General features: G+C 45.1%; 1 protein-coding gene across 1 annotated transcript in view; it reads right to left on the reverse strand.

Annotated features, from left to right (window-relative positions):
- Nucleotides 1–856: 856 nt before the first annotated feature.
- The window catches only part of EFHD1 (EF-hand domain family member D1), a 38,105-nt gene continuing 13,929 nt past the window's right edge, over nt 857–25,032 (reverse strand). Inside the window, exons 2-4 of the mRNA XM_084640227.1 lie at nt 16,928–17,075; nt 4,293–4,427; nt 857–2,524 (exon numbers count right to left, since the gene is read on the reverse strand). Coding sequence (XP_084496353.1) covers nt 2,390–2,524; nt 4,293–4,427; nt 16,928–17,075 — 418 coding nt within the window. The 3' untranslated portion in view covers nt 857–2,389. The remainder of the gene's footprint in view (nt 2,525–4,292; nt 4,428–16,927; nt 17,076–25,032) is intronic.

Raw genomic sequence — 25,032 nt, forward strand, 5'->3', positions numbered from 1 at the left:
GTTCCCAGTTTACATAACAAGCTGGGAGATCGGAGGACTAAAAGATTTTAGGAAAATGCACTCTAACCAGTAGTCAGGGCCATGGCTATAGAGAAGACCTATGCTGTTACACTGTTGGATCTGTTATTAATACCATGCCACGTTTCACCATGTCAGCCTTCCGTAAGGACTGTTAGTCCTCTCCTTCCCCCTCCTCAGCCATGCTGGCAATCAGCATACACTAACAGAAACACAGTAGGTTCTCTGAGGCACTCCATCCTCAATATGATGCTTTTATCTATCACCTACACAAGGTTAGGCCTCTTTACATGTCCTAAAACAAAAAGGAAATTTTTTAGCTGTAAGTACCACCATGTCAAGATTTCCTTACGGAAGCATTGTACATCAGGGAATTCAACTCAGACTGCCAGGGGTGAAAACCAATCGAGTCTCCCTCCCCTCATCTGTCAGCATTTTCAACTTTTTGCTGAGGCACTGGTGTGGGGGAGAGAGGACACAGCCTCCATTTTAAGATTTGAAGCAACTGACAGGGACCAAATGTGAACATTTTTTCAATAGACAGCATTTCACATATTTATACAATACTGTCCCTTGGAAATTAACATCATTAGCCTTTGCATAGCCACAGTACTGTGCTGTAGTGGAAATATCAGGAGGGGGGCTGAGCACATCCTCGCTCATGACAGCTGTTCTGGGCTTTGGAGTAGCGAATAGGCACATTTTAAGAGTGGGATCTGTGCTGAGAATTCTTAGGCAAAATAGTATGTTCGAGGACTTAAAATAAACCCATTGACAAGATCTGAGGTATTAAAGAAAGTTTTATTTGTACATTTTAGCAACAGGAGAAATAATTGAAGATAGAGTTATCTGCTTTGTTGTAAAGAATAAAAACATTTAATTATAAATATTTAGCTAAAAAAGCGTGATTTATAAAATATAATCTGTGGAGATATATACACAGTTTAATTGTTTAGCAATTCTCCCACCTGACATTAAAGATTAGAGGTTTTTCTATTTATTATTCCACACTCACAGTTTAGTGCTCACAGTTTAAGAAGCAAAACAGACAGGTAAAGACACAGAGGATCAATCAGATAGACCACTGGTGTGAGTCTTATCTTGGAAGGAATTTGGGCAACAATAGAGAGGCAGAACATTAATGCATCCAGAGAGGCTTTGCAAGGAAGGACTGTTCCCCTTTTTGGCAGCCTTCAGAATATAGAGACATGTACCTGCAAGTTTTTAAAACTTGTGGGCAAGTCTCTTGTGCTCATAAGAAATGATTGGCTAAGCTAAGGTATCATGCAAGCTTACTAAATTCAACTCTGCCAAATGCACCTCAGTCTTGATTTGTAACCCATCTGCTATTCCCTTTCTGAGCAGGGACTGCTCATCGTACCAGATTGGTTTCATCGAGTAATGACTTTAAGGACTTCATGAAAGTCACTTTTGCACTTACAACCTCAGCATGTGAACAGGTTTCCAGAGGTGAGAGGCTAATGCATCATCCAATTGTACTGCCCAGCTGGCAATATTTCTTAGACATAGATACACCTACTTGCTTCTTCTAAATTTAAGGGCCTAAAAAAGTCTAGTGAGGCTATGGAGTGGTTTAATAAAATGTAATGTGACAGGTCAAAAACCCCATCAGTTTTCTATTCCATCTCTAAAGTACTGCTAATTTTTCTCCTGCCAAAGTCGAGGGTAAGATGTTCTTTGAGGAAGTCCAGCTTCTTTTACTGAAAGCGTTATCAATATGGCATTTCAGAGGGTAAAAGCTGGAAGGCTCCAATTATAGTCTTGGCAAATAGAAAAGATATGTGACTGTCCATTTCATTCACAGCCCTGCTGACTATCCTCCCTGTTCACAGTGCTGCCTCTAAAACCTGTGTATTTGGACTCTGACGGGGGGAGAGAGGGGAGAAAAGTAAAGGACGTATGATATTCCTGCTAATGTTCAGTGGAGGGTAACATACAGGAAAGTAATCTGTATTTTGTACCTCCTGATTTGCATAAAGACATCACGGAAACTAAACAGGAGGAAAGGGGTTATGAAAAACAGAAACCAAGGAAAAAATATAGTCAAGAAACATGGTCATTCTTTTCGGGTTAAGGAAAGCTGATTTGCTACCTGGTTTTTCAGCATTAGGATGAACTTTAATTTCCCTAAGCACTACCTGACAGTTCAGAGTGATGATTATGTACACAGTTCTTATTGTTCATACCATATGAAGACATGGTAGTTGTAAGAGCTGTACCCTTTGGAATTGAGTTAGAAGCTTCTGTCTGAAAGGATGGTGAAGTTCTAGCAGGAGATACTCTCCAGGCACAGTCGTGATTCATGGAAATGTACCAAGTTAAGAGAAGTCTCTTGTGGTAGAATGGATGGTTACTGGCTGAATGCAGACTTTAGCTCCCTGAATGCTGCCCGACGGTGTTTCTTCTCTTCCTCCTCCCGCTTTCGTTCATCCTGCTCTGCCTTGATCTCTGCTTCAAACTTACTGGCTGAAGAAAGGGCTTGAACCTGTAAAGGAAAAGAGCAGACATGAGCTATGGGAAGCATTAAGAATTTGAACTACCTAACAGCACATCTGTCTGCCACATCTTCCTCCAGTTACCATATTCAGTGGTGCCAAAATTGATTAAGGATTAACAATACTACAGTAGCTGGGTATTTACACTGAAGACCTGTTGGTTCAGTTTTATTCTCAAATCAAGAGGATAGTTTCATTTACCAATAGTCGCTTTCCACTGGAACTGAGCCAAACAGAAGGAAAATTGTGTGGATATATTTATTCCAACTCATAGGAAATATTATTGCAACTTCTTTATGACCTTTTGGATGAAATACAAAATGAAGCTAAATGCATGAATTGACTTTCAAGATTTATAGCACAACTGTGTTGACCAGTTCCGTATCTCCCTTCCCTAATCACAGGAACTATGTAACTAGCCATTACAGCATGAGTCATGAAAACACAATGAACTTTCCCCAGTGATAAAAATTCTTGCAGAAAATTTGAAAATTCCGAATTGGGACCAAATAAGAGGACCTCAGTCTGTGGTCCATTTACAGACCAAAGGAAGAGGCATAGTTTGAGAGTTGTTTTTCAGCTGTACTTTCCAACCTTTGTTTTAACAGCTCTGCTATGCTATTCCCAATGAGTATAACAAACATCTATTTTTGTCCAAAGAATTCCTTTCCGACAGTGTTTTACCAGCTCAAAAAACCCAGTCCAACCAAACATGAAGATAGAGCTTTGTCGTGTTATTCAAATCTAATGCTTTATGATGTTATTCCAACCTAGAAAACTGAACAGACAAGGAGAGCAATCTCAAATATTGTATTCAGAACTAAGCTCTGTGTGCTGGTGCAGGAGAAGAGGAAATTCCTTGCAGTGAATATTAAAAGTTGGTCCAGGAGTCCTGGTCTGTGTGGTATTCAGTGATCACCCAAAGCTTAAGGTGCTTGTAAAAGCTCTGCTTTATTCTGTGACCAGTTCCAACTGACTGTGTTTAAGAACAAAAGCTTGACAGCACCCTGGCCCAGACTCTATGGGTATGTCTACACTGCCATCGGGAGGTGTGACTGCAGCATGTGTAGACATACCCAAAGCTAGCTCAATTAACAATAGGAACGAAGCCACAGCAGCACAGACAACTGCATGGGCTAGTCTTGCCTGACCAGGATCCCAGGTAAATAGTCAAGCAGCCACCGCCCATGCTGCCACAGCTTCACTGCTGCTATTACTTGAGCATTACTTATCACACCTCCTGACTGCAATACAGACACACCCTTTCTCTGGGAAGCTTAGCCCCTAATATCTCAGTCTCCAAGATATTTTGTGAACTATTTTTGGATGACGACTTATTTAAATGGCTATTTCAGCCACAGAGATGGTGGGCAGGAGCACAAACGGGATGGATTAAGTAAGACATCTCCAGGGTGCTTGAAAGGGAAGGAACCACCACTTGAGCAAACCCTGGCAAAATAAGCCATTTTATGGTTCATTTATCAGCAGTGAGTAATGCTCAATGCTGGGGCACAGCATACAAGTCTGAACAAGAAGTGGTATAACCCAGCACGACAGTGAGGCGGTGTACTCTGTGTTGAGAAGGAAAATTCACAGCTTCTTAAACTGGTGGAATAAGTGGATATAATCCCTGGTGACACTGGCATACTGTCCAGCAGTCAAGCATAATGTCCATTCCAGGGGACACATTAAGAAGAGAAAACCAGGACTTGCATAGCAAGCTTTTTCAGCTTCCCCAACTCCACTGCACCACCATACCTTAGCTTCAAAGAAGTTCTTGGCTCCTTTAACTCCCTCAGTGGAAACATCTATCTCAGAGAGTTTTGCCAGAGTCATCAGCCCACTGTCTTCCTCAAGCTCTCCGGCTGCAGCTTTATGGAAAATCAGCAGGAACTAGCAAGGAAACAAAAAATAGACCCACCAAAATTCATCACTGAGGCTCAAGCTTTCAAAGAGGTTTATTACTATTCCAAGCACTTGAACTACAAAAGCAGCAACTGATGTACGAACCCCAGGCTAGAAATTTGAAGTTACCACCACAGAAAAACATTTTATAAACAGAAAGGAAAAATGTATTTACAATAAGCTGCCTCCAGCACTTTGGATCCAGTACTGCACGCTCTCAGGCTGGAGAGAGAGGGGCCTTTAGGGAAAGGAGAAGGGGCTTCCCACAGACCAGAGCTTTGGCAGCATTGTGGTTCATGCATTGCCTAATCACGGACACCACCAGGGCCCAGAGGAGAGGATGGTCTCTTCTCTCCCCTCCCCCAGCTGAGCGAGTAGTACAGCTGCACGTTGTGATTCTCTGGAGGGCGCAGCTGTCTCAGTGTGTGCCATAAAGCTGCCACATGTGCTGTCACCCCAAGCCATTTTGGTGGCCCTTATGTCAGAGTTCACCACGCTATGCATTACAGGGTCTCAGATCACACTGCAGAATACATAACACACTGAATAAAAGCATGAGAACAGAAGCCTCTCCCCACCCTCAAATGAATCCCCACTTACTGTCCGCAGTTGTCCAGATAGGCTCAATGGAACCTACATCACACAGGACTCAACTCCATAGACAGGACGGTGCATTGTACGCTAGTGCTTGGAAGGGATCAGGGAGAGCTTTTGACTCCCATGAAGATTCCCTTTAGCTGTGCAGGCCAGTCCAACTTCACTGTACTATATACAGTAGTATAAAGACCATCTCAGGTCAAATGTACCTGAACACTGGAGTATGAGTGTGGACACTTCAATCTTTACTCTTGTGTAGGATCAGGGAGAAATTATGGAACCCAGGACACCCATCCTTTACTTGAGGAACTACCAAGTAGTTCAAGCTCTTAATATAATGCCCTTCTGCCATTGTAGAGAAGGCTGGAGCACTGGATCATTTTTTAAGAGCATGTTAGACAAACACCTGTCAGGGATGGTCTAGATAATACTTAGTCCTGCCATAAATGCAGGGGACTGGATTAGGTGACCTCTCAAGGTCCCTTCCAGTCCTATGATTCTATGATCATGGATCAAAGCCAAATTCCCAAGAGAAAAAATGGTTACTGACCTTCTGTAACTGTTTTTCTCTGGTGATCTTCCAAGAGAGAAGTAATAGAGGGCATGACACTAAAGGTTCAAATGGAGGGCCTGTGAGCCTTGACAGGACCAGGTTTAAGTCCCATGTAAGAATCGGCTCATGGACCTGAGGACAGAGTCTCTCCAAACCCTTGAGAAATTGGACCATCATCTGATGAGAGAACACTGACCAGCTGTTCACTGGTGGGTGGAAGATAGAGATTGCTGCTAAGTGCACCTTGATAGATGCAAGGGCCAAATCTTGCTGCTTTAGACAGAGCAAGTAGTCCAAGATAGCCTACAGGGAAGAATGAACCAGAGAGAGACCTCATTGAGACATCCATCTCAAGAAGCACTTCCATTTGGCCACGTACATAGCCCTAGTTGACTGTTTCCTACTACCTAGCCAGACCTGTAGAACCAGCTCTGAAATGCCTGCTCCTCCAGATTCAGCCATGTAACATCCATGTTGTCAGGTGAAGGGAGGTGAGATTCAGGTGGACCACAGGTTCAGCACAGCTTCAGTGGCTATAGTCTTGTGTGATCAGGTCCGGACGGAGCAGAAGTGGAAAAGGGGACGCTATTGATAGATCCAGTAGTGTGCCAAACCAGTGTTGATGTGGCCACGCCAGAGCTACAACTCTCCGCTTGATTTTCAGGAGGTCTTTGTGAACCAGAGGGACAGGGGGAAAAGCACAGGCAGGGGCCCTGACCATGGGAGCAGGAAGGCATCAGAGATGGAGCCAGGACGGTGCCTGCACAGCAAGAAAAACTGATGGCACTTCCTGTTCTGCTTGCTCTCAAACAGATCTACCTGGAGAGATCCCCACCTTTGGAAGATTAACCTGTGATCTCTGAGTGAAGGGACCACTTGTGTTGAGAGGAAAAGGATCGGCTGAGGTGATCCGCCAGTGCATCCTGGGAGATGTGATGCCTTGAGGTGAATGGAGTGCTTCACGCAGAATTTCCACAGACAGATGGCCTCCTGACAGGACCAAGGATCGAGTACTCCCCTGTTTGTTGATATAGAACATGGCCACAGTATTGTGGGGGAGATCTGAGATCTGGGGGAGGAACACTTGGCAGGCTAAGCATACAGACCTGAATTCCCTGATGTTTATGTGTAGGGAGAGTTCCTCTTGGGACCATAGACCCTGAGTCCTGAGGCAGTCGAGGTGGGCTCCTCAACCTAGGTCTGACACATCCAAGACTAGGGACACTGATGGCTGAGGGGCGACAAAGGGTACCCCCATCATTACCAACTTTGGGTCCTTCCATCAATCCAGGGAGGTGAGGCCTAAGGGAGGAACAGTGAGCACCGGGTCCAAGTGGTGTCTGTTCGGGAAGTAGCCACATCTGTAGGGGTCTGAGGCGGAACCTTGCATGCTGAACCACATAAGTACATGTGGCCATGTACCCCAGAAGCTTCAGGCAAACTCAGCAGTTGTAATTGGGTGTACCTTGACCTTGGATATCAGGTCCAACATAGTCTGGAATTGGGCCTCTGGAAGGAAGGCTCTGACCTGGGTTGAAATGAGCACCACCCCAATGAATTCTATTCTCTGAATTGGAACAAGAGTCGACTTTTGCTCCTTTAATCAATAGGCCCAGCACCCGGAAGGTGACTTGGACCATGCTGATGCTGTTCAACATGTAAGTCTCTGACCGACCTTTGCTCAGCCAGTTGTCAAGGTATGGGTAGACCTGGATGCCTCACCATCCGAGGAAGGCTGCTACTACTGCCATACGCTTCATAAAACCCAAGGGGCTGCAGACAGGCTGAAGGGAAGAGCAGTGAACTGGCAGTGTCATTGATTCACAATAAATCTGAGAAATCTTATGTGGCCAAGAGTGAGAAATGTGAAAGTATGCATCCTTTAAGTCGAGGGCGGCTTACCAGTCCCCTTGGTCCAGGGAGGGAATGATGGAGGCCAGGGAGACCGAGCGGAACCTCAGTTTCTTGAGAGATCTGTTGAGACAATGCAGGTCCAGAATGGGCCAGAGGCCCCCCTGGGCCTTTGGGATTAGGAAATATTGGGAGTAGAGCCCCTTTCCTCAAGTCTTGAGGAATATCCTCCACAGCCCCCATGCATTAGAGGGATCGCAACTCCTGGGTGAGGAGTTGCTTCTGAGAAGGGTCCCTGAAGAGGGATGGAGATGCAGGGTGGAAGGGAGGGGATGGATAAAAACTGAAGGGTATTGCCCATTGTCACTGTATTTAGCACGCAGCGGTCTGATGTTATGCGGGACCATGCTGGGCTCAAGTGCAATAGACGGTCCAAAAATAAAGGGGAGGCAGGATCTGAAGCAGGAACTGGTATAGCACCCTGGGGCACACCTTCAAAAGGCCTGCTTGAACCCACTGGAGGACCTATGAGACCATAGCTGGGAGTTTGAGGTGAACAGGAGTGACTGATGCCATTTGTAACCTCTCCCTTTCCTTTTGTAGGGCTCTTGTCTCAGAGATGGTGCTGATAAATGAGGTGGCTGTTGGAGCTTGAAGTGCTTCCTGGAAGCAGACAGAGCGTAGAGGCCCAGTGACCTGAAGGTGGGTCTAGAGTCCTTCAGGCCATGAAGCCTCATGTCTTGTCTGCTCTGAAAATACTCGTGCTTTCAAAGGCAGGGTCCTGGATGGATTGTTGGACCTTGTGAGGTACTCCTGAGGACTAGAGCCAAGAACAATGCCTCATGGTGACAGCACAGGCTGTTGTCCTCTCTGTCACATCAGCTGCATACAGACCTGGCTGGAGAGAGGTCCTGGCCACATTCTGACCCTCCTCTAAGAAGGCAGTGAGTTCTGCCTCCAATCCTGAGGCAGAGAGAGTCTGAACTTGGATAAGGAGTCCCACAGATTGTAATCATATCTCCCCAGCAAAATTGCTGATTAGATATGCAGTTGAAAGCTACTCATTGAATAAACTTCTCCCCCAACAGTTACAGGTTTTTTTGCATCATTTGTTTGTCGTGCTCATCTGGCCCTGCATGTCCCTTTTGTTAGCTGCTGACACAATGAGGGACCTGGGGTGAGTGTGCGTACGCGAGTACAGGTATTCAAATCCACTTGCTGACACAATGTTTTTTTTCTGCCCTCTTTGAGGTAGGGTGCAGAGGAGTTGCCGCCACAGGGCCTTGACCAGACCTATTACAGCCTCATTAATGGGTAAGGCCACTTTGGAGGGAGCTGCTGTAGCCAGAAGGCTGTGGGATGTTTCCTTAAGCACCTCAATTTCCAGCCACAGGTTAGCTGCTATCCATGGCAGAAGGTCCTGATGGGCCCTGGAATCGTCTTGCAGAAGTGAGCTACTAGGCCCTGAGATGGCCTCGTCTGGAGCACGAGGAGACTATGGGAGCCACATCCTGAAAGTCAGTACCAGGGTTGGTACCAGAGTCAGGGCCTGACGCTGAGTGGGAAGGGGCGATACCCCAGCTCTTGGAAACTTCCAAGTAGGATCAATGGGAGGAAGAGCCAGATACTGGGGGAAAGCCCCAAAGGTTCCAGTACGGCCATTGCATAGGCCTCTGACCCATTGGTCAGGTGCTGGTGGGGAAATCTGCACCGAGGTCTGGTGGCACATAGGCTGCATACAGGGTTCCCCTTCGGATTCAGATGAAGAGTCCTCTCCCGGTGACTACAGTGGAGCTGTACCCCTCTCTGCCCCCACATGCTGCCGAGGGTCCAGGGACCAGTGGTAGACTGGAGATGGTTGTGATGATGGGGATCAGGGCTGGCTTGCCCCTAGAAGGTGCTGTTGGGGCCGGTGCTGGGAAGGAGTTTGACGCTCTCTGCTCCTAGTCATTGGAGCCAGCAGTTGTCTCATCAGCATCGGGGGGACAGAGAGTGATCGTAAATCTCTGGTTGCTGAGAGTGTCTCTGGGGTCAAAGACAGTCAGGCTGCTGGTACCGCAGTGGTTTCTGGGTGTTGGCAGAGGGTGCAGCACCAGACAACACTCTGGGTGGAGTTGATGGTGCCACCATGGGACCAGGGGTGGAGTGGCCCTGAACCAGTCGCTTTGTACTGTCTTCCCACTGCTTGTCATTTTTCTGCACCAGTGAGTGCCCTCTGCCGGTGCGCTGCTTTTTGTGTTTCTTTCTCAGAATCGGAGATGGTGAACGGTGCCAGGAACAACACAGTACCAGAGGAGCACCTCACACTGAAGCTCTTGGTGCAGAATCAGAGTGGCTTGGCTCTGAGGCGGGTTAAGAGTGGCTTCCATTAGGATAACCTTGAGCCTTATATTATGGTCCTTTTTAGCACAGGGTCCTGGCAATTCTGGCACTTGTGCCTCATGTGAGTTTCTCCCAAGCACTTTAAGCAACTGGAGTGTGGGTCACTCACGGGCATAGGTTTGCTGCAGGAGGCACAAGGTTTGAAGCCCAGGGACCAGGGCATGCCTGGCTCCTGGGGCAAAGAGAGTCCCTCGATGATAGTCCTTAATGCTAGCTACAATATCTATCTACTCTAAAACTATGTTTAAAAACAACAAAGAATTAGAGTCCAAAACCCATTGGGAAGAAGCCTTGCCGAAGCAAGAGTGGTCATTCCAGCAACTGTCACAGGTGGTAAGAAGGAACTGAGAGGGTGCGTGGCCGGTGGTGCCCCTTATACCTGTGCATAAGCGTGCGGCGTCAGAGGGCACTAGTGCTGGCCTGATACCAGTGAGGGAAAAATCTCCAGCACACACCCCTAACATGGAATGGACAAGAGCAAGCACTCAAAGATGAACTGTTATCCATATTAGAAAAGAGAATGCCTTCTGACATTTCATAGACTGATAGTGGGAAGCAAAAAGATTAGGGATTTTTTTGGTTGTTCTGGGGGAGGGGAGTTAATTTTGTCCAGCTCTAGTGTTAAATCACTACTCAGGATTCTCCAGAACATGGAGAAGACGTAGGACTGCAACACAGCTTTAAGACTATCACCTTGCTAGGCTATTATTTGGACAGAAGGAAGTTTTCTTCTATTGTGTCCATTAAGAATATAGGAGATTTGCTATAGCAAAGGTCCTTCAGTGGTCACAATACAGCTATACCCTGTCACACTCAAGGACGGTTTAAAAAGTGATAGAAGTGCCTATGCAACAACTCATTTTAAAACGCTTACAAGAGCACTTAACTAGAAATGTTTAAGGTACCAAGAGGTACCTGACCAGAGTGCCTGCTAGGTTATTTAAACTGTAAAAATCAGCTTTTTTGCAACATCTGAGAAGCACATTTTTCTTCCCCCAAAAGGAATTCAGTGATCTTCTACAAGGCCTCAAACTTCCCGATGGTGCACCAAGTTTCAGTTAAGGAAAATCACATTTATGTTGCAGTCCTCTGAAGCCAGGATTTATGATGCGAACACTAATACATGCAACATTAGTCTTGTTGAAGTACTGCTGTAATTATGTCTCACCATGACAGGTTTCAGAGTAACAGCCGTGTTAGTCTGTATTCGCAAAAAGAAAAGGAGTACTTGTGGCACCTTAGAGACTAACCAATTTATTAGAGCATAAGCTTTCGTGAGCTATCAGGTGGGCCACCTGATCACTTTAGATAAGCTATTACCAGCAGGACAGTGGGGTGGGAATAGGTATTGTTTCATATTCTCTGTGTATATATAAAGCCTGCTGCAGTTTCCACGATATGCATCTGAGGAAGTGAGCTGTAGCTCACGAAAGCTTATGCTCTAATAAATTGGTTAGTCTCTAAGGTGCCACAAGTACTCCTTTTCTTTTTATGTCTCACCATTGTGCTCTCAGCTATTTTGTAGCCTACACACTGGCTTTCACACAGATTCACCCCTGTGGAGAGGAACTTCACCAGGCCTGATTGTACCACTAAAGTCCAGCATGGAGGGGTTAAGTAACACGTAGGAGCATGTGTGCTCCCTTCATAAGGACAGATTTCAACCATACCAAATGTTAAAGGAGGTTCAGTTCTGTATTTCCTCAATCGGACAGGATTTATGACTGTTCCAGTGCAGAGATCACACTCCTCCACTAGAGGACAGCAGCATCTCAGCATGTCAGCAATCTCAGCCAGTTCCTTTTCCTTTCATCACTAATGCATCAGGAAAAACAGAATTGTTTATTATTTCAAGGACAGTTATGAGCAGCCGATGGAGGTGCAGCAGTTTGAGAGTAGGGTGGGCAGCATAACTACAGTCCTGGCTACTCTCTACCACAGCATCCAAGTTTAGCAGAAGAAGATTTACGCAATAGCCCTGTAAACTTGGTGTGCTTATTAAGGTAGAGCACACAGAAGGCAAGCTGTTTTATGGGGAAGCTTCCTACCCTCTCCAAACAAAATTTAAAATTAGGTGAGGTTTAGCTAAATGAGTAGATCAGCCCACTCAAAAACTTGAGAAGACCTCCTTCCATTCTAGTCAAGTCTGTTTTGTCCTCTCTTCCCTCTGCTAAACAACCCAGATATTGCTTTGAATCTTTGATTCACCCTGAACCTCTGGTTGTACTAGTATTAGTCAGCTGTTCCTCCTCACTGTTCCAACCCCACCCTTGAAAGCCAAACTTCCTGGCATCCAAAAAGTCTACTTGAAACAAAACAGCCCAGAGGTCTGTTGCAAATGCAGTCCAGGAAAGGGTAGGTCAGTGCCTGGAAACACCCAGCCATGACCAATCACAAGAACGTGTGCGCATGAATCACCCTGAAACAGGGGAATCAGGCAGCATTCCTCTTATGGAAGATGGGCTGTTACAGCAGGGAAAATATGCTGCTTTACTAGCTACTTCAGCCAATAAAAGGCATGTGGGACTTACTCACCCAGATAGAAAAAGTTGGAAACACAGATTATGGTGGCCATTTACCAGCTGGTGATGTAGAGGAGAAGCAAAGTGCATAATTCCAGAAATTTTAAAGACTCCGCTGAGAAGCGCAGAGAGCAGGGCACACACTTCCAACCCCATGATCTTGACACCAATGCTCTCCATGATTCTTAGCGACCCAGCACACACACTCCTCCTCTGTCAAAAAGCCATATTGCAGTTACACAAACCCAGACAGAGTGCCTGCTGACCTGCAAAATGACAAACATGGCTACTGTAATCCTTGCCTGGTGTGTACAGCATGAACCTTGAGACATGAGGAGAGGTATTTAATAAACTGAAGTGGAGAGGCACTGGGCCTTGAAGCCATCTATGCACAGCTGGCCACAAACAGTACCTTGGGGAATCTGTAATTTACCTTAACCCAGATAGCACACATGCAAGTTGGGTCAGACTGAACATTTTAGTAGGCACAATGATCCTAAAATGGATTTTACTGATGCTAGATATGGACAGAGTTAAGTATTGCTGTTACAGCTATTATCTGTTCTTTTCTTTGGTGGGTGGGAGTTTGAGCCTAGGCACTGTAGAGTACTTATGCTTCTCTTTTTAAGCATAAGCTGTTTAACCTGAGTCTTAAAGAGGAACTTTGTGGAGTTAATTGATGACATATTTATGGACTCATGACAAAGGTCATAGTACAAGTCAATTTTATAAAAGAACATGCCAGTCAGGTGCAATAGGAATCCAGCATAATACAAGAAGAAAGTCGTTTACAGGCTATCGAGGTAAGCAATTCACATCATGGGGTTTACAGTTTCTTCTGCTCTGGTGCAGAAGTTGAGCACTGTGGGGATACATAGGAGGGAGCAGATGACTAGCAACTATGGACTCCCGCATAACGTCCTGTGACGTGCTGTTGTCCAGTGCAAGTGGTACACAGTGAATAGATGCAGGGGTCTGCTGCTGAAATCACTGCGAGTTGGCTTTGCTCTAAATATGTTCTCATGGAACTTATGCTCCTGTAGCCTCTCCTGCTCTGGAATTGCCTTGGTACAGCAATAGTCACTGAATTAGAAATAGAGTAACAGCCGTGTTAGTCTGTATTCGCAAAAAGAAAAGGAGTACTTGTGGCACCTTACAGACTAACCAATTTATTTGAGCATGAGCTTTCGTGAGCTACAGCTCACTTCTCAACAACTGCTGTTCAGTTTCCAGTTCTAATACCTTCCCACTCCCCAGTATCAGCACCCTGTAAAGACATAAGCCACTTTCTTCCAAGAGAAAGTGGGGAGAAATTGGATTTTTTGGGCGGGATAGGTGCAATTTGCAGCAGCTGCTACAGGTTACCTGTTGCAGACTAATGGAACCTTAGGAACTGTGTCCTGAGGGTTTCCAGCAAGAGCAAGGAAAGCCTTAGTCAAGAGGGGCCAGTGAAGGCGTAGCAAGGCTGAGAAAATTTGTATTTGTTATTCTCAATTATCTGAGGATGCTCTGAAGCTGGAAAGGCACAGGGACCCTCCATGTTGGCACAACTAAATTAGAGACACACACACACACACCTCCCACCCCAAACTGTTAAAACTAGAACACTGGTTTTAACCAAGGTTTGCCAAGATTACTCCAAAGAACCAAGAGAAAATTATGGCTAACATATTAACATGGTTCCTATTTGTTGACTGTCAGCAGAAGGGAAGCAGAGTTGGACAAAGCAACAATTGATTCCACCTCACTTGCCAGTGGGAGATACAGAGCAATTTGCTACCAGATAATGCTTGTGAGTTATACAGAAAGGCAGAAACAAGTGCATTTGCAGCTAGGTAAGGGCAGATAGCGAAGCATGGACAGAAAGTGTAGCGTACATGCTGAGACTCATTTTCCAAATGTGTCGTTTATTACAGTAAGATTTAAGAGTGCCTCTTATTTAAGAATTTCACTGCTTAGCCATCATTTTGCATCTGGCTACATGACACAACAGAGCCAGCTGCCGTGCACAGTATTTCAAGTGTTGACAGAAATCTCCCAAAACAGTCTTTATGAGTGAACACACAGGGGGCTGCTGAAGCCAGCAGGATTTGGGGAAGCTGGAACAAGTGGGTGGAGCAGGGAGTAGGCAGTTGCCATTTTTGCTGTGGCAACAGCACAGGAGGGAGCTTACTGACTCAAGGAGGAAGAAGGGACACACCCTCATGGGAGGCTGCATCTGTCCATTTTAATAATGGCAGTGGTATCTACATGACACCGGAAGTGTTCTCTAGTCCACACATATGCAAAACCAGGCCGCCAACTGAAAACCAAAAAAGTAACATATACCTGTTGTAGAGGGACCCTTGCCCCTCAAGCAGTCGCTTTTGTGAACCTGGAACTATCTGAAGAGGTCTTGTCATCCCAGCAAAGCATCCATGCAGTTTCCATTTCTTGTGTTCACCCCTAGTCTCACCTGGGGCCACAGATGTGGTCTTCTGCTCCACCAGATTCCTTGGTACCATCCAGAATTATCGCAGGCTCCATTGATAGAGCCCTCAAAGAGAGTCCAGTTTATTGTAAAATGGATAGGCTTTGTTCCCTGCCCCAGAGCCACTGCTGACCTAGACTCAGAGACAGACTTTCAGTTCTTCTATTTTTCTTGCCAGAACCAGTAATACCCTGCTCTCTAACATGTTTGTATCCTTGTTCTGACATCACTGTGTTCTTAAAAAGTTAAGCTGCAGCTGGTACCCCCTCCTGCACACAAGTGTCCAGCCATCTGCTTTGGGTCAGCTGGCAGCAGACTTGCCAAGTCCATTGTTCCAAGACATGATCACTGTTCCAACAAGCTACTTTTCAGTGTGCACAAGTGGATGCTGGTGAGAAAGTAGCATGCAGTGGGATGTGTTTAGGTGAGGGGCTTCCAGAAAGCCTGACCTCCTATGCCAGACAGACAGAGTACTTAAGCATTGACTGGTGAGAGGACCGTTTACATAGCTGAAATTAAGACAGCACTTCCCACCTATACTGGGATTTCATCTAGTGTAACTGACACAGTGGTTACCCTCATTCTGAGTAAGTCTGTTCCATCAGATGATGGTAGGAACACTCGTGCAACACAGAAAATAGTGTGTGCATATATGGTGCAATACGCATGTGCTATAAGTATGTGGCTAGGGACATGCTGAAACAGAGTCTAAGCCAAACAGAAAAGTAGGCAGGCAGTATTTACATTTTTCTGCATTTTAAAAAAAAAAATTGATTCCCTGCTTCTACCACATTAGATTTCCCTGTAGTTTCACAATACAGTCAGCCTTTTCTGACAATGCACTGACTGAGACATCACCAGGCTGCTCTACTACATCTCAGCCATTGCCACAGGAGGAATTGATATTTTATACTAATTAGTGACCAACTAATTTACAATGTAAACTATCAGCAATGAATTTTTCACAATAAATGTGGTGGCAAACACACCCAACTGGATACAGAGACTGCGTTTAGAGTTGCTGAGAAAGCTGACTTTTCAGAAGCAGTACCCTCAGAGGTGCTAGCATTGAGACCCTACAACGTGACTGTAACAGCTGCTGGTTTCCTCATCTTCACTCATCTCTGTTCATGTCCTTTGCAAGCCTAGCAAGCAGCTGTCTGCACTCAGTTGCTGCTGTCCTAGTCTACTCATGCCCCTTCCTACCCAACATACTGCATCTGTTAGTGTCCAGCTGCTGCCTACCCTTTGTTCACACCCTCTTGCACAGCAGCTGCCAGAATTCCCTGGCACTTTTGAATTGAAAGTTACAGGTCCAAACAGTTCAGGGTTCAGAGTCTTGGTTGTGGAGACAACAGAAATCCCCTTTGATAAGTTATGGAGCCCTGCTCTGCCTGCTTGAGGCAAGAGGATAAGCATTACCCCTTTTAGGGGCAGAGAGGGCAGAAGAAAGCTCCCAGAAACAAGACAACTCCCTTCAATTGATCAACACCTGCCACGGCATCGTAAAAAAAGGGATGGCTATAAGTATATTGGATGACACTGTTGCTCAAGTCAACACTAATTATTTAACTGCTAAATCACTAGGCTTCAGTTCTCCTCAGTCAGAAGTAAAAACTGTTCCCATCCAGCTCAGAGCTGTGATAAGTGCATTAAACTGCATTATACACAGGGCTTGAGATAGAGATCAACAAGTTTGCAGACATACTTGTTGACAAGTATTTCAAAATAAATTGCGAAAATAATTGAAACTGGCATGATTATATTATGTAATTTTGACAAATAAAATATGCAGAATTTTAAAATATTGTGCGCAGAATTAATTTTTGGCAGAGAATTCCCCAGGAATAAAGAGTTGCATCTTGTCATTCAGTTACACGGTGCTTTATGCAACAGAGTCTGCCTACTTTTCTCCCTTGCTGATTGCACCTTCACCACCGCATAGCCTATCAAGCTCTCTCAGGCTTAGAAGAATCTTGGCCAGGTTAGAAGAAGGAAGGAAGGAAGATCTAGCACAGACCAATTCAGAGAAAGGATGCACCAGCAGTGTTCCAGATTGCTACTGCCTTGGCTATGCAGCCCCCCCATTAGATACTTCTTTGCTAACCCTTACCTCACGGAAGCTGAGCTTGCCATCAAAATCCTCATCCACTTCCTTGATCATGTTTTTCAGGCCCAGGTGGGTCTGAGGTGCTTCCAGCTTCTCCATCATCAGTTTCAGCTCCATTAGGTCTATATACCCATCCTTTCCAGAGTCATACCTGAGGGAACAGAGGGTAAAGGTCAGTATTTGTCACACCCCCTGCTACACTGACAACACAGGGAATTTTCAAAGCTTGGTTTCACAACATAGGTAAGCGGTAGTCTAATTACTGACACTCTAGGCAATGTGTTCTTAGGACATTCCTCCAGAGAATGAAGTGTGAAGACAGAAATCCACCATCGATCCACACGCAGAGACATGGTGACCAAACCAGCTGTTGAAATCTGTTAAGTTTGGGGAAGTCACATAAGGCCTTTGAAATTAGCTTCCTTAGGATAAAAGCAGATTAGTCTGTAGGGAAAAATGCACAAGTGACTTCAGAGCAACTGTGCCAGAAATATGAAGGGAGGGAGTAGGGAGGAACCCACACCACCACCAGACTTTAGGCCCTTGCCCATTGGTAATGTAAATACACATGCCTTGCAGTCCTAGTGAAGTGTTTATCAATCCATGCATTCCTACAACTCAATGCTCTCTAATACATTTGTGCATGGTGTAGGATTCAAGTCAACACTGTATGCCAGGCACATACCAGAGAGCTACCCAATGCCACACCTAGAAATATCTATTCCAGCCAACGTCTTTCACACTACTTTAGAATTTAAAAAAAGATGGGATTGTCACTCAACCAACAGGAAGCCAAAATACTCTGGCACAAGTATTTTACTATTTGAAGGGCTCCCTGTAACAGACAGAGATGCTATATAATCTAAGAATACTGATTCTGTAATAAATTTTATGAATACCGTGTGTGACCTGGTCAATAATGTTACTGTATAGTAATTACTGAGTTAAGACTTTTCTGTATGAATGTACTGAGCCAGCTTACTAGGTGACTATTGGGAAGACCATCAGAGAAACAAGAGGATAGCTATAGCTAAACAACCTCTCAAATACTTGGGGGGCAATTACAGGACAGTGGCCTACTTCCAGGCTCCAACTTGAAGTTATACAGCTGTTTTGCCAGCGTTGGGAACTAACAGATCAAAGGGCTATGAACAGTTATGAAGTGGACTTGTTCTCTGAGAAGAGAGGTCAAAGGACAGGACAAGATTTGAAGTGACACTCTGGTGCAGGGGAAGGAGAGAACTGTTTTGTCAGTTAAGGGAAGAGACTGGTCACCCAGACCCTAACAGTTTTGGGGGTCCATAGGAAGCTTAAACCTACCAGAAGCCCGATGTGGAAGATGGGGAGGCACCTGGTAAGGTGAACATGTGTACACTGTTTATCTTTTACAAGATCTTTTCTCTGAAACACTGTTGTTCAAAATACATACATTGGTCATTGTCTTAACCACTGATCACTGCTCCTGGAGCGAACAGAACTGCAGGTATTGAAGAAAAGTCAGACCTACTGAGATAATCGTGGTTACCGCCCGGAGAGTGCAACTCAAGGCTTGATCTGAGAGTTGAAGAATCACAGGATTCCTGCTCTAAAAAGGAGCTAGTTGGAGCCCCTGGATCTGAGAGAAAGTACCCCAAAGAGACCAGGAGGGAGGAGAGGAGTAGATAGCCCACTAACTGTGACACTCACTAATGGGGGGCTAGTAGGAATTTTTAGATTGAGGAGAAAGGTGAGAGAGTCTGCTCCTTATGCAAAATAAAGGATCACTTTAGGAATGCACAAGGATCCAGAAATGGGAGTCTGCTGCAGGGTATCTGGCAAGTTAAAGGAGAGAAGTATGGAGCAATCTATTGACTTTCAAACAAAGGTCTGTGATAAACAGATTGAAGGCAGCGGCTGGGTGCAATAAACTGAAGACAAGCAGCTCTTGGTGCAGACACAGGCTGCTGTAGGCTAGACTGTTACTTCCCTAGATTCTGAAATAGAAGAGAGCTCTTCACTGTTAAATTTCATGTCAGCAAAACTGCTGTTTCTCATAAGTCAGCAGAGATCCCAGCTCAGAAGCAAGCAGCTAGATGAAAGCTAAGACATTAAATGGACATTCTATGCTGGTCTGATCTTTAAATAAAAAAAAAAAAAGTACTTGATTTTCTAGCAGCATGTGCCATGCCAACTCTTTTACAGTAGTGCCTTTTCGTGCTTTGCTGTGGGCTTTAGGCATGTGCTCATAAGGCTTTTACTCTTCCTTTAGAGGGGAACAGCAATACCTGCTGGGTCTTCAGTGGTAGAAGCCAATGGATTTAAAGTGTTAATAGATGAACATGAGACTTTTGATAATTGAGGAGACTTAGGATCACACAGATTCCCCACTGGTCTTCTTCCTTATACCTAGAGAACCACATTGACTCCAGGAGAGATGGAGAGGAGAAGGAAGTGCATTGTAATTAAGGCAATAGGGGTGATGAGTGAATTGGAGCTGAGAAAGCAAAGAAAGGAGCTCTAATGCTGAATGAATAAGGAAGGGATCTCTGCCAGTTGCAGCACTGGCTGGCTGACAAGAGCACAGCATCACTCTGGATAGAGATTCAGTGCGTAACTTAGATAAGAAACCACTGCAGAATGGCCGGAGCTGGGTGAGTTTCCTAAGTGGAAGGAAGAGGGGGGAGGAATCTGACTGCAGGCAAACAACACTACTGTATATCCCATTTTTTCCCTTTACCCTATACTCTTCTCCCTAATCCATTCTCAGCTTCACTCCCTTCCAACATTTCAGAATTCTTAAGTTCGTTCAATACTTTTGATGGCTTCAGAAAGAAAGTCCCAGTCACAGCTTTTAAGCTTTCCTCTTTGGCCAGAGCAAGTCAAATCTTCCCATCCTTCACGTTTCACTCACCAGGAGTTAGGTTTCAACAAAAACTAGCCTTCCCAGACTTTAAGAGCATCATCATCACAGTTCCCTTGAAAGAAGCTCAGTCCAGTTAAGAAGCTTATACAGTCAGAAAAGAAGCTGCAGTAAAAACAAACATGAACAAAGCTGGTGGTCTCTTAGCTGTTGCATGGAGTGAGCAGAGTGAGGTGGGGGTATAACCAGGACCTGTCCCCCTATCCATAAGGGGGAATACACACAGGGGAAAATGCAGACTGCTGCTTCTCCAATGGGTTGGGATGGCTTCCAAGTCTGTCAGAACCCTAAGTGCCAGGGGCTGCTATGGAGCTTTCCTACTTTTCCCATTGTGGATCCAGGGATGGCACCCTAAAAGGAATCCCCAGCACCCTCCCCTTTTCCAGCAGCTTGAAGGGAAGAGGAGGAGGAGTTGGCTTGGCTTCTTGCTTGACCATCACTCTTGGCTAGTGCCTCTTCCACCAAAAAAAGCTTTCAGATTGATCTATAGTCAGTAGATTTAAGGTAAAATTTTCAGAAGCACCTAGTTACTTAGGAGCCTAAGTCACTTTTGAAAGCTTTATGCATAGTCTCCTGGCTATTATATACTTGATAAAGTTTCTAGCTGCATGGTAGCGGGTGCATGGATTGGGGCATATGATTGGTGGTGAGCAGATGTCCTGGGTGGTTGAAGGAAGGAGGCATGAAGGAAAATGCTGATGGGGAAGTATGGGGCTTGTCACTTTCTTCCAATGCTGAAAAAGGAATTGATTGGAATAAAGGAAAGGGTACAATCCCTGAAGCCCTCCCATGTTTGCTTCACCGCAGAACCCTCCTCAAGCTCCCCCCTACCCCCGTTTCCTGTTCACACCTTTTTACAAGAGTATATGGATCCACAGCAGTATACAGAGCTTTTGGGGAAAGGCGGCGGAAACAGAAGAAAAATAGGGAAATTGCTATAGGGATCAAGGTGGGGGGAGGAGAGAGAGTAAACAGACATGAAAATTCAGGGAAAAAAAGCTACAGTATGGTTCGTTACAGAAAAAATTGAGTGAGGCCAGGAAGTTTACCAATGTACCTAGATAAATATTTTCTAGTGTATTACCTGCCTTAGTATTAAGTTGCATTTTAAAAAGTGTCACAGCAATTTGATTGATATGGTAAAAAATATAGTATCCAATGGTTATTCTTTTTTAAGTGCAGGGAAAGGAGGCGCATTAAGTGGCAAGGGGTCTGGTATTTCTCTGTGGCTAGAAAGAAGCATGGTGTGTTTTTCAAGCCCTGACCAGAGCATTCAGTGCTGTCTCCATGACATGTATATCTGAGGCCTGACTAGAAATACGATTGGAATGAATATTCACCATCTGGATTTCTGACATAGGACACATCACCTTTTAAAGATGTGTCCATTAATTCAAAGCTGAAGCAGAAGGATGACAAATGCCTGGAGTTCCTCCACTCCTCATAAAAGCGATGGACTGTGCGCAGACTCCCTAAAAGGCATGGGATGATCTCACTCTTCAAACAACTCATTTAGCATTAGCAAGTTCATCTGCTGTTAGACAACATGCAAGACTTTACAATGTCCATCCTGCCAAGCTTGTAAATATCACTATAACAGAGTCTCAACATGTCACACCCAGCAACCTTTGCTACTGAATGAAACATTTGTTTCCAGATTGGGGTCTTTATCCTTAGCTGGAAGGCATTTCCCAGTTTGATTAGTGCACCTGTGGTGATGGGGAATAAAGCAAGGCAGCATTGGCATCCCTGATTATCGTTCACACATGACTCCTTAAAATGTGGGTTATATAGCTCCAAAAGAAACTGATGTACTGTACATCGTGTATTGTATGCTCACTTTAGCATCATTTTAGTCTAAAAATTAGACATCCCACTGCCAAAAAACTCAGTTTGACTCTGGCTTCTTATTCCATGATATCAGGAGGCTAGTTTGTCAGCTATGACAGCACTCATTTGACCCCTCAGCGTGCTAAGCTAGCCTTACAGTAGAAGGGCTGGCCCTGGAGGGGTTAGCCAACTGTACTTGGGTCCTGGAACGATCAGGCACAGCTTCATGGCTGCCAGCAAACAGGCAGCACAAAGCTGGGATTGTGAGAAATTAGGTCTTGTCAGTAGTGGGCTGAGATGGCAAAACGACATTGTACCAGTAGCACAATAGGTGTTCAGTTCGCAGAGCCAGGTCCAGCCTTCAGAGCAGGGCTTTCCAAAACAGTTTAACCTCTGGATTTTCTGTAACCACTCTGCTCTCATTTCAAGAGCGAGGCAGGGGATAAGAACAGCTCAGGAATACAGTATCAAAAAGCATTCCTGCTTACAGAGCCCTCAGAGCCAAATCTGAAACATAGGAATAGTTATGAACTGTACAGTGTATTTGATAGCTGGCAAGACCCCTTCCCCAGATGGATGGGGGGTGGGGTGGGGAGGAGGGGAAAAGGACTTGTTCTTCCAGACTCGAAAACTCGTTACAGATCCTGCAGAATTAAAACTGCATCCTGTGAATCTTGGATTACAAGCATACCACCACCCCAAACAGGCTTAAGATATAATAATATAATCTTGGTAAGGTTACTCCAGTACTTCAGAGCCACATGACCATGCTATTTAAGAGAGATATATTTGTATGATTCAACAGAGACATGCATCCTCGCATTTCATTGAGGCCTCTGGTTCCGTAACTAGCCTTCTGGGCACAAGCACTCAAAGTGTTAACAGGAAATACAACCCACACAGCCACAGATACATCTCTATTCAACCTGATGAAATCAACCCTTTGATACTGATAGTTAGAGCCCTGCTTGCTCCTTGGCCCTGCGGCAGCACCATTTTGTATGCCACCTGCCCTTGTGGAATCTCCTCTTTAGGGACTTCATCTAAGTTTCTTCCAGATCCCTAAAAAGCGCTCATGCTTATTTTATTGCAAATTGAGTGGTGGTGCAGCCATCCACCATCTACAGAGCATTGGAAGAAGCTAGTCAATTGAGTGCCATACTGAGGAGCAGCAAAGAAGAGGTGCAGGAGAACAAGTGGGTGCTGGAGTACCTTAGAGGTAAGTGGATTTACTTGGGCATATGGGGGGAGAGGAGAAGCTATATCAGCTAGAGCGCCTGTTTTCAGAGCTCATGTTTGTGGGAGATGGTGGTGAGACAGCACCCAGGGCAACCCCCACTAGAACAAGTATTTTTGGAGGAGGAGGGGTGCCATGGAGGGACAATATTTCAAAAGTCACTTGTATACAGAGTTGTATTTTTCATTATAGGTTGGGCCCTTTGTTAATCTTGCAGGTCCTGCTGGGAGCACTCAGACCTGCAGGCAGCTGAGAAGCAAATCCTGCATAGTCTGCATTTGTACTGTACCCGTAGAGAGTCACAGCAGTGGAATGCACAGTAGATAGCCTTGCTCAGAGCAAGTGCCATCCCACTGGTGTGCTTGACACTCATGCACTTCCACAAGCCCTTGTGTTGACTGTTACAAATGTGGGAGGTTTGTGACAAAGGCAGCAGTGCTGGAGTTCCATACTGTAGATAAGGTGTGGGATAGGAGCAATGACAAGTTATGGATCTAATTTTTGCCAGTGTAGATGCACCCGTATGGCTACACTACTCTTGCCACTTCCTCTGCTAGTCCCAGCAGGGAGACTGTAGCAAAGCAATCAGTAGAGTCAAAGTAGAGGCCTATCAGAAAGAGCAACAGATAGCAGGGTATGAGTGCTACTCCCATGTGGGCAATTTGATGGTGGCAAAGGGAAGGAAAAGGAGGAAGAGTTGAGGCGTGAGAAGAGATGAGAGAAGTCTCCTGCACTGAGTAAGTTTCTTACTTCGTATTGGGAAGGCAAGAGGTATGCTACAGAGCCATGAAGTACTTCCCACTGCAGGGCTGAGTGTTTCTATTTACAACACGCAAGGAGAGTTTAAAACTAATTCCTTATCAGTTTAGCACTCAAGGAGCAGGTTTAATTGATATGTGGTAAGAACACTGGAGCCTGACATTTTCCGCTCCTATTAGGGTTAAGATGAAACAATGGGCATTCTCCCCACAAATTCCCCTGAAGGAGACATGGCATGGAGGACAGAGGATGAAGTTCAATTCTCAGATTCACGTCTCTACCCTGTAGCACTGGGCTGCCATTTACGCAGGCTAGAAGATTGTGCCAAGGTGAGCTGTAAGGCTTAGACTCTCCAGAGAGTTTGTAAGAGTCCAAGAGGAATTGATTATAATGGTTAAAATAGTATTCTCATATTGTTAAAATAAAGAGCTAATTAGGTTACAGATTATAATTAGTCTGAGCTGCAGACTTCCTGGTCCCTCTGCCAGAAGAGCATACATTAGTTCTTGCAGTCACCAGAGGCCTTGTCTACACTAGCACTGATTGTTAAGGGGTAAGTTTACTGTAGACAAGCCCTGTAGCTCCCACTGCTAAAATGGCTATGAACAGTGTTGGATGACAGAGTTCCCACCACTGCTACCCTTAGCAGCAGGAAATTATAGGGGGGAAAATTCAAGCATTGACACCCCAGGGGAAAGGGAGGGAAATGGGTGTTTGGTATTATATAACATACAACTGTGAGTTTCCTCCCAAGGGACATGAAAAGTCTGAACAAAACTGAGTCACAACTGGGCAAGCATTAAAGACAATTCTCTCTAGACTAGAACCCCCCAAAAAACAGAATCATTTTGCACCTAAGCTCAGGTTAGTGTAGACCAGTGATACTCCGACTGAGGCTCTTGAGCCACAAGTGGCTCTTTAATGTGTCTCCTGTGGCTCTTTGCAGCCCATGATATTAAAACACTAAATTTAATTAACAGCCAATCAGGATGCTTTTACTATATAATTAACAAATTGTAGTTGATAACATAATACTCGGGCAGTCATTTTGCTGTGAAAATAATACATAAACTAAATATTTCCCTCGCCATACTGTTTAAATATGAACACACAGTACAATAGTAAATATAACAATGAATTCACACTACTGTGGCTCTTTTGGGTAATGTTGCTCGCTAGTTTGGCTCCTGAACCACTGAGGTTTCAGTATCACTAGTATAGACCCTCTTCCCTTCACTTCCAGGGTCTTCTACCGCCTGGGTTTAACTCAGAGCTCCTGTCTGTCCCACAGTGAACCTGCACTTGAGCCACACAAGTCATAGGAGCAGGGCCTTGAAGTTTAGGAGAATTTGCTTTTCACTACCTTTTTTTTTTTTTTTTTTA

Source organism: Lepidochelys olivacea (genome assembly GCF_965140295.1).
Source record: "Lepidochelys olivacea isolate rLepOli2 genome assembly, chromosome: 9".
In the NCBI taxonomy this organism is placed as follows: Eukaryota; Metazoa; Chordata; order Testudines; family Cheloniidae; genus Lepidochelys; species Lepidochelys olivacea.